This window comes from Sander lucioperca, chromosome 4 (assembly GCF_008315115.2).
Source record: "Sander lucioperca isolate FBNREF2018 chromosome 4, SLUC_FBN_1.2, whole genome shotgun sequence".
NCBI lineage: Eukaryota > Metazoa > Chordata > Actinopteri > Perciformes > Percidae > Sander > Sander lucioperca.
In genome coordinates, this window is record NC_050176.1 from 17,601,686 (window position 1) to 17,611,735 (window position 10,050).

The window sequence follows — 10,050 nt, forward strand, 5'->3', positions numbered from 1 at the left end:
CAACAGGCTTTTATGCCATCTATTGTTTTGTGAACAATAAGGTCAAGTCCTCTTAATAACCCCGCCTCAAATGTCTGGTTCAAGTTCAGTCCAGGTGCAACTTTGCAAATATAATGCTGTTACATAATGCCATTTAAAAAAGAAAAGAAGTTTACTCACTAGAAATTTTCCAACATTCATTTAAAGCATTCTGATACATGCAGTAAATATGAATCAGTATAAAAATCTAATTGAAAATGAAATCCTACTCTGCAACATTTATTTGTACAGACTTGAGTTGCAATTCATTAGACAGATACATGCCGGCAAATTGCAATGCAACTCGATACTTACACACTCAAAATTACATTGCCAGAATTCTATACTACCATTAATACCCAGTGAACTTAGTGCATGTGCGTATCTTTTTTCAGTGCAGAAACAGACAATGAGCTGTGCTTCTATTCTCAATACAACATTCTAAATTCTTGTGTGAATCATGTCTAACATAAATCTATTAAGCAAGAGGTGCAATCATGCATACAACCAATTAAAACTCTAATAATGAATAAATCATTGTTTACAGAAACATTATGATGGACTACCACATCAGAGCGAGGCAGCCATCATCACGTTAACATTATTAATGCATAGAGCTATATTGCAAGTACTTGTGGCAGGCTCAGTTTTGCTTGGTTGTGATCTTATGTGCATACTGAATCCTACATTCTGAATTTAGGGGACTAAGAATGAGTAGTTCATTGCATACTTTATGTATTAACAATGTGGACATTGCTAAAGTCAGACAAACCACATGATGGGGAGAGGACAAATTATGGCAAAAAGGAGTATTTTCATTGCAAAGAGATTCACCAGCAACACCATAAGTTGCTGAGACACCACCACCACCTTTCAAGGCCCTAACTCCTCCCAAGAACCAGGCTCAGAGCCATCAGAGCCAGAGAGTAGCAGGCTTTGGAAGTAGAGCTGGCAGCCTGTGTCGTGACACGTTGCGCTGGCTGGATGTCTCTGTAGACATTGATCATAAAAGGCGATGTGCTGTTTGAGAAGCGTACCGTTTTGCTGAAGAGGTCAATCTGGAAACAAGACGTGAAGCACTGTTAGAGCAATTGTGCTGACCGGTCCTGGCCATTGTACTTAAAGACACACCAGGAAAAAAAAACAACTCACCACGTCTTTGCTGACTTTTATTGTGTCCTTAAACACAGTCCAAACCACAGCCTCGTTGCAATGGGGGGTGGTCAAGGAGCCAAGGTAGCGGTAATACTTGGTGCGATCCACCCCGGTCAGGAGAGCATCCAGTGAAATTCCAGGTGCCACTGTAACATGGTCGCCTGAGGACAGAAACAAACTCTGAAGAGACTGGAACTTTTACACATTTTTTTAAAAGATTTCTTTTGGGGATTGCCTGACCTTTATTTGATAGGATAGCTTGAAGAAAGGAAAGGGGAGAAAGAGGGGTGACGATGTGCAGCAAGGGCTGCGGGTGGGACTCGAACCTGGGCCACTGTGTTAAAGACACGCTCAACCAGGTGAGCTACCAGGGCACCCAATACACATTTTATTCAAACACACTGGATCAACTTCTCCACAAGAAAAGAGTCAAGTATCTCGTTACCGCTATTTGAGATGTTTGTCAGGTAGGAGCTCAAGGTGTGCCAGCTTGCAGGTTGGCCAGTTGCATTACCCGACATTTCCTGTAAATTGCACACATTGTCATTAGGCTCAATCGTTTGGAACAAATGCTCTATGGGAGGGTGAGGCTTAAATAAATAAACAGTGGAGTCACACATCAAACTAAAGAGAACATCCTAAATTATGCAGTCCAACAGCTGCAAGGAACAGAAATAGAATGCAAAAGGGTCTTTTTTAAAGTAGCATTTGACATTTTACTTACTGAGGTAAATAAGTGGATGATACATAGAGCAATGAGATTTGAGATTGATAAATTAAAAGTATTTTGGGGTTACAAAACCTTGAAAAGCATCTTTTCTCACCTCAATCAAGAAACCAAGAGCAGCAAGTCCTGTAGAGTCTGCAATAGCATGAGTTGTGTTCCGATTATAGGATGCCTTGATGTTTACAATGTGTAACTGGGGGAGTCAAGTAAAGGACAAATATTTGGTAAGACTTTATAATACTTACAGGGTAATAAGCGACCACTTACTGGGTAAGTCCAACATTTAAGTACAGTACAGCCTCTGAAGTTGTTTTGAGTTGTTCTGGATGATTAGACCTCTGTTCATGTTAAAAGGTGGCCAGAGCTTTAATGGGAATTTATTAGGTCACAAATCTTCATTTACCAATAAGAATAATGAAGCTGTAATGTGTCCTGCCCTAAAACGTGCAACAAAGCGAACGAGAAACTCAGGAAGATGTTAGTCAATCAGTCCATACACAGCCACACAGTCCTGGGAAGAGGTCCAATCAGCCAAATTAACTGAAAACACCTGCATGAGCAGGGTTCGAATTACGTGGGAGCCAGTGGGAGCTGAGCTCCCATAGAGAGAATATGAGTTCCCATGAAAGCAGTAAAATCATACACCTGTGGGGGTCTCTAAAAATCATCAGCACCATTATTTAAATCACAAATAGCCCCCACAAAGATGAAATCATAATTCGAACCCTATGCATGAGTGTTGAGGGCCTTTATTAAGTACCAGTAGGATCCATTAAGTGTTTATATCTGTATCCATACGACGATATTACACTGTAGGTGTCAGGTAATTACCCTGTAAGTAGCAGGCTGTCTTATAAAGTATTATAAAATAGTTTAATGTGAAGTTAATAACGACAAAACTAACGTATATAGCTTATCATAAAACAATGACTACCTCCATGGGATAGCGCTTGCCATCCACGGTGTGCTCGGAGCCGGGGACAGAGGTGCCATTACCCCAGTGCAAGTGGAACTGTAGGCTCTCGTAGTCCTCGGACAGACCTCCTCCTGAAATCATCACACCGTGTTCAAGGCTGACTTTGACTGGAAGGGGTTGGAAAAACCAGAATGGACCATTAAGTCAAAACCCCCTTAACATTCCAGAATGGTATTTTTCTCAAGTCTCAAGAAAATTATAACTTCAAAAAGGAAATTATTCAAAAGCTCAATACTTTCTTCATCCATAACCAAATACAAGTAAAGCATCTGACACCATTAATTTAATAGGATTTCTGTCTGTCTGCAACCCACTCCTCACCTGTGTGGCCAGTGTTTTTGATCATTGTCATGGTGGATTTGCTGCTGTAGTTATGAAAGGTGAATGCAGTCAGACTGGAGTCAATTTGGGCAGATGCTGAGACGATGTTAACGGGAGACTGCCGGCTACCATTGCAATGTGCAGCAGCAATGGTTGGCCAAGTCGTGTCATCTATGAATAGAAACAAGACTTTATGTGGGCTAGCTGCAGAGTAGCCGCGGTGAAGATGTTAACATGATAATGTGGCCATTTAGAGATAAATGGAGATTATACTCACTGCAGTTTTGCTCATGATAACACCAGGCTGGAGGGGAAAAAAACGCATTTCTCATTCCTGAAAAACAATCTACAAAGAGTCAATGTAGATTATAGATGAAACAAAAAAGTTCCAATACCTACCGATTGGACTTGACTTACAGTGGGCGCTCGGCATGAAGACGCACACAGCGACCGCAGCTACAATCCAGTTCATCTTAACAGACAAATAAACTCACAACTTTTTTTCACCAATACAAATGAGCACCCACATTAAACCCTCGGCAAGAAACCGCACTATAGCCATGCAAATGTCTGAATAGGCGAATAAAATCAACGTGTTTAATTTTTGTGAATTTCAAATTGGCACGACACCAATGAAGCCAATGAACCAATTACGCACGCATTTTAAATATCATATGCACTGTTTACAATAATTGAAATGATCTCAAACGTATGCAAAATTTGAAAACGATACTGGAAAGAAAACAACAGAGAGCCCTATTGTGCAAAAAAAAGAGTCCGTTTTAGACAATTGGAGGTATTTTGGCCACAGCTACATGAGCTGAGCAGAGTGTCCTACCTTTGACGCACCTGTTCTCTTCTCCGTTTGCTAATAGCTGTGGAGTCTCTCATCATTCCTCTTTTTATTTGCTCAGCCCATCCTCTAGCTGCTCAGAAACCGCCTCTATCGGTTGTTTGATCAGAGGGAGAGTTTTTTTTAAAGAGTTATATCACTAAAGGTTGGACCCATGACTTATAACAGGAAGTATAAATCTGCCAGTATTGCTGTAAGAGTTAAACTAGAATTAATGCCTCGGTTTTGTATGCCTTATACTGTATAGCTTATATACTGTATGTATGACTATTTCAAAGGAAATTAATAAAAAGGTATTATTTTATCTATATTTTTACTATTTTACATTTTTTGCCGTAAACTGTGAAGAAGTGTGGTAAATTAACTTTTTAATGTATTCCCTTTCCCTTATCCAGACATGCCTACACCTGCTTTACTCAGCTATTTTTTTTTTTTACATTTCTCTGACTTCCTTTCAGTAACCACCAGAGAAGGAATAGAAAATGACCATTTGTTTACTAAGTTAACTCAAATTCACTAAAAGATATTAATAAACAAACTCAAGGTGTCATTTTGTTCTTTAGAGTTCACATTCTTAGCCGAACTTTCATTAAAATTTGCCATTTTTTGAAACGAAAAATTATGTATCAGTTCATTTGATGGGTCAATCAGCATAATATGCTCCTAACCATGGCAACAGCCCCAATGTGTGTCCTGCCATCGCAAACCATGCATATTCATCTCATCTGGACGACATGCACACACACACACACACACCTCATTGATGCATTTTAAATAGTTTTGGAACAATGAAGCTCTATGGCACAATAAGCTAGGCTATTTCAGACTTTGACGCTACCGACAATACTTGTAAGAATCAATTCATTGTTGGATTTGGTCTTTTAATTGGATCCGTCATCAATAACTACAATCTAGAACATTGCCAGTCTTTAAATCCTTTAAAAAACGGTTTATTTCATTTGCATGTGAATGAAAATCCAATAGACTTAAATTATAGTTTATTTGTTGTTACAAGGCAGGGGATAATAGGACCCAGACACAGAGGGCAGGCAGGCAGGCAGGAGAAGGTTTAAACTGAGGATTTATTAACAAAAAGGCAGGGAACAAACCAACAATGGGACCCCAAAGGCAGGCAAACTGAAAGTCCAAAAGAATGCACAAAACCCACGGGAAAAACCTCACAGGATTATGAGCTGACCAGGAAAACGCCAAAAAATGCACAAACTGACAGGACAAGGACATACACGGACACAAAACAATCTGACAAGAGACAAGGGAGACACAAGGGCTAAATACACTGGGTAACAAGGTAGCGAGGAGCAGGTGACACACATTAGGAGAGACAGGGTAATCAACAAAGGCGGGAAAACACAGGAAGTAAAGTGGATAGGACAAAAAACCAGACTATCAAAATAAAACAGGAAACAGAAATATACACAGAACAGAATGCACAAAACAGGATAAATTCACACAACGGAACAGAAATATACAGAATAAATATACAAACACAGGAAACATACATAAATCATAATACAGATAACAGAAAAGTCCAAAACCACGACATTTGTGTTTTTAAAAGTTTTAGTTTTCATTTTTGCACCAACAAAGACTTACAATCACAACATTTGGAAGCATTTTGCCTTGTAGAACTGCCTGTGTGACTGGACTGAATGCCAATGAACACTTGTTGGACTAGCTGTTGATTATTAAATAGAGAGAGAGAGAGAGAGAGAGAGAGAGAGAGAGAGAGAGAGAGAGAGAGAGAATGATAAGGAACAGAGAAAATAACTGAAAGAAATGGAAGCAGAAAATTGGAGTGACAGGGATGAGGAAAAATAAAGAGCGTAATTATGAGAGAAATAATTATGACTTTCTGACTCTTGAGTGCAGACGATTTGTGTAATAGATGATCCCACTTTTCATAAACAGGTCACTGAGCTATCTACCAATCAAGCAACACATGTCTGACAGATGAGGACTTATTAAGGCTCAATGGTGTTTTAAGCCCCCAACGTCTCCTCCCAGGCAGCGCTGCGACCGTTGACTTCAAGGCACCTAACCCTAACCTTAACCTTAACCCTAACCCTAACCATAACCATTGCCTAATCCTAGTCTCCAAGGAGACGTTGGGGGCTTAAAACACTGATAAACCTTATTAAGAGTCCGTTTGAACCGCTCATATCACTCAGCGTTTACTGCCAGAGCATCAGCCAGGCCAAGCACAACTACACTGATGTTCACTGTCAAACACAGTTATACATGGATTTCCATACAGGCAGCAGCACAGTACTCACTTGGAGACTGTGATCAAAGGGAATCAGAAACGAATACAAGCAAATGTCTATTTTGGGTCAAAAATAAGCACTTAGCTCCAAAGACTAAAAAAAGACGAAAAACTTTATTGTCCACAAGGTGTGAACATTTTTCTTCGGTTTCACAAGAGAGACTGGACATTACATCAGTACATAGCCAAGACGGCAAGACGGGCAAAACAGACAATACATTTCATATAAAGTGACTTTACAAAGGTTACATTTAAAAAAGTAAATAGGTAACTAAAAATAAAAAAATGCTTGCTGTGCATAAAACCTGCAACCCAAGAAGTCTGCCTCCTCCTACATTCCATTCTTAAGTACTGTGTAGTGGAAGTTTTTCTCGTTAACAGCAGAAGAGTAGATTAAAAACACAAGTAATGAAACTAATAAAAAGTTACTGAGAATGAAACCAAAGTTTGGTCTTTGAGTATTTATTTACATTTGCAAATGCAGAGAAAACAGTTTCACAAGTACTCATGGCACATCTGAAAGGTCTTCTGACCCAGCTAGAAAACCATACATCTATATAGTAAAAACTCACTTAAACCACCCCCCTCCAGGATAAGTTTAGCAGCTACGCAGATGAAAAAACACCATAAACAGTCACAATGACTTTACTACCTTTCCCCTCTGTTCCTGCTCTCTACTTAGCCTAAACATCTGTTAAAGCAGGAGACAGAAGGAGACACAGTTCAAAATGTTATGGCCCTTCTTCACCCTTATCTAAAAAAGGAGTTCTAAAAACAAAAAATAGCTTTCACAAATAATAGCTTCACCTAGGCTCAAGGTTTTATGATGCCAGTTGCTTCTAGACTTGGAGTCTCCAAGTCTATAACAAAATTAAAGATTATTAGGAAACTCCTGTAAAGTATATAAGATAATCTTGTAAGATATCAAACTATAATGTTAAAATAAAATGTTCCCACTAGAATCCCCCCTTTTGATTACAAAATAATCACACAAAATAAATTTTACTTTTAAGATTCAAACCTGTTACAGAAATAATCACATAACCTAACTTTATCTATTAAGAATTAATCACCAAAACAAAATTCACTTTTAAGGATTCAAACTTATGAATGGGAATATAAATTCTTATAGCTTCTTCCATGTTTCTTCGTGTTGTCAGAGGTTCGTCCTCTAGCACTTGACAAACCGTAGGCAACAAGTTTTTACCACTGTTTCATGTGTGTGTGTGTGTGTGTGTGTGTGTAGTCCTTTTCTCCATTTTGCATTCAAACACACTGCTTTCCAAAGTCTGATCAATGTTATCATTGATTCAAAAAAAAATGTTGTTACATTAGGGTTAGTCAATTCAACAAGGTTCATACAGATAGTTATAGTGGACAAAGTAAGTACTGATTCCAAACTGTAAACATTTTCTGTTACCAGCAATATTTCATTAGGGATATTACCTAAGTAAGAAAGGTATCATAAAGATATCTACTTAAGGTATTAAAAAGCAACAATATAGAAAAGTCCTCACATTTTGAAACTTTGAAACGATCAAAGCAGTTTTCTGTCAATCAACTAATTAATTAATTTAAGCAACTAATCATTTCAGCTGGACTTGTAGGCCTATATATTTGTCGGGCAGTTTGATCACAATAAAACATTATATTTCATACACATATGTTTTGTGTACAAAAATTCTAATTCTCCTTAACCCAAATATGTCAGATCACAATAGCATCTGTAAGCATTTGACTAAACTCTGCTACTGACTCTTTTGTATTTTGAAGAAATTAGTCATTCCTGCAAATGACATAATTTCTCTTTGAAATCAAAAAATCAACTGTTCGTTTATCACCTATATGACATAAGAAAGATTTTATTTAGCCCCCACTGGGGAAATTCCCTAGTTACAGTAGCTCAAAATTTAAATCACAAATATATATATATATATATATATATATATATATATATATATATATATATAGTCTTTGTCAGCTTTAGTTTCAAAACTTCTTATCAACAGCATTTTAGATTTTTTGCACTTTCACTTTTGTATGTTCACAATTTTCATCAGCTTTTGGCATTTTGGAAAAAAGCATATTTTCTCCATTAATAAAAACAACTATCATTTAAATATCCCTCAGATAAAGGCAAGAAGTAGGACAACTATAATTAACTTCTGAGTGAAAGTAACTGTTAAATGTACCAGCAGGAACTGACCTGGAGGGCAACCTCTTGGTTTTTTGTTTTTTTTCTAAACTTTTTCCTAAAATGCATTGAGTCAATTCAAGTTTTTTTTTTTTTTTATGTTGGTGTGCTGAAAGCTCAGAGACAGAAGGTCTTGTGGCAGACTCCTCCTCGCTGGAAACGCCTGCTTGTAACCTGAGCCAGTCTCTCATAGACTGTCACACAGTGTACTTCTCTATCTCTCTAAAGCTCTTGTTTCCTCTAAGCTTTTCCTGACTGAATTGTTATCCCTTTTATATACAAAAGTAAATTAGTATATTATATATTATTATTTTTTTTACTGTTCATAAGATTTATCTTTAACTTCTATTATATCTTATTTTTCATGTAAGTTTTATCTCTAACTTCCCTCCTGTATTATTTTGCATCATCAAAAATACAACATTTAAATGATTAAACGTTTTTCTTAACTTCAATATATATGAGAGTAAATATTAAATGAATATGTGCATACCATTGTCTCAGTACATTACTCATAATGTACATCATTTAAGCATTCACATCAACATTAAACATTTTCATTTAGATGTTAGTCTTAATCATAATCTCCGTGTTAAAGTTGTTGATACATGGTTTTTAATCATCATGGTTTCAAACCAGCTCAGCACTAAACCTCACCCAACTTTCACAGTTCACCAGAAAAGATGTAGCAACTGAAAAAAACTAGAAAAATACAAATTAAGGTATTCCCCTTTTCAAACCTGGTTTCTAGGAAGTCTCTGAATGGATTTTTTTATGCCTGTATTTACCCAAAAATAGTTTACTGATGTTTATGTCAGGCTTTACCTAAAACCACAGTTAGTTTATCAACTTTTCATCAATCCAATTCAAATTCGAACAGTGAAATGTACTTTAAACATTTCCTGATACACCAACTGAATACTTATCTTAAAAGTAAAAATAAGTACTTCTAATTATCTTCTCCTAATAGTGTGTGTATTTTCAGAATGTGAGTCTGTGTGCTACTTAACTTCTCAATGCATCAGATGTGTCAGGTCAGGACGGTCTCTCGCTCCCCCGCTACTTCTCTCAGTCTGTCCTGCAGCTGGTGGGAGGGTGAGATGGACCCGACTGACACACACGAGGCACTGTGTGGCACAAAACAGAACTCCAAAAAGCATTATTTGTTCTTTTATCAATATTTTCACTTGGAAAAACTTCTACTCATTTTAGTCATTATCAATAATTATAAAACAGCATTTCTTTCCCTCATTCTGGTTTAACTCTATAAAATCCATACAAATATGCTGAAAAGGAAACACTGGTTTTTGGAAACTGTTCTCTTTTACGCCTTAGATTACCTTAAAGGTTGTGTTTTTTTGCAAATAGTGCAAGTCAATCAAAACAAAACTAAATTTTCTTTAGAGTAGTTTTAAAATCAACAAAAATTATGTGAACACTTTATTTATTATTGCTACTATATCCCTCCTATTTGAGTCACGAAAAACTCATGACTCAATAAGCAGCATAAAATAATCTGTTT

General features: G+C 37.1%; 1 protein-coding gene across 1 annotated transcript; it reads right to left on the minus strand.

Annotated features, from left to right (window-relative positions):
* Positions 1–217: 217 nt before the first annotated feature.
* LOC116043008 (carbonic anhydrase 4-like) lies at positions 218–4,189 on the minus strand. Its single transcript, XM_031289504.1, has 9 exons — positions 4,036–4,189; positions 3,597–3,669; positions 3,475–3,501; positions 3,198–3,368; positions 2,835–2,983; positions 1,998–2,093; positions 1,619–1,697; positions 1,171–1,334; positions 218–1,076 (listed from the first exon to the last, which is right to left on the minus strand). The coding sequence occupies exons 2-9, from the start codon at positions 3,667–3,669 to the stop codon at positions 900–902; spliced, it is 936 nt and encodes a 311-aa protein (XP_031145364.1). The 5' UTR covers positions 4,036–4,189; the 3' UTR covers positions 218–899.
* Between the last annotated feature and the right edge of the window lie 5,861 nt (positions 4,190–10,050).

What these genes read in the sequence shown, in the direction of transcription:
- LOC116043008 (XM_031289504.1), bottom strand. Translation starts at nt 3,669, where the DNA reads ATGAACTGGATTGTAGCTGCGGTCGCTGTGTGCGTCTTCATGCCGAGC. An exon ending in CAAAAACACTGGCCACACAG is followed by an intron (nt 2,984 to 3,197) that starts GTGAGGAGTGGG and finishes AACCCCTTCCAG; the next exon opens with TCAAAGTCAGCCTTGAACAC. An exon ending in GCAAGCGCTATCCCATGGAG is followed by an intron (nt 2,094 to 2,834) that starts GTAGTCATTGTT and finishes TGACTCCCCCAG; the next exon opens with TTACACATTGTAAACATCAA.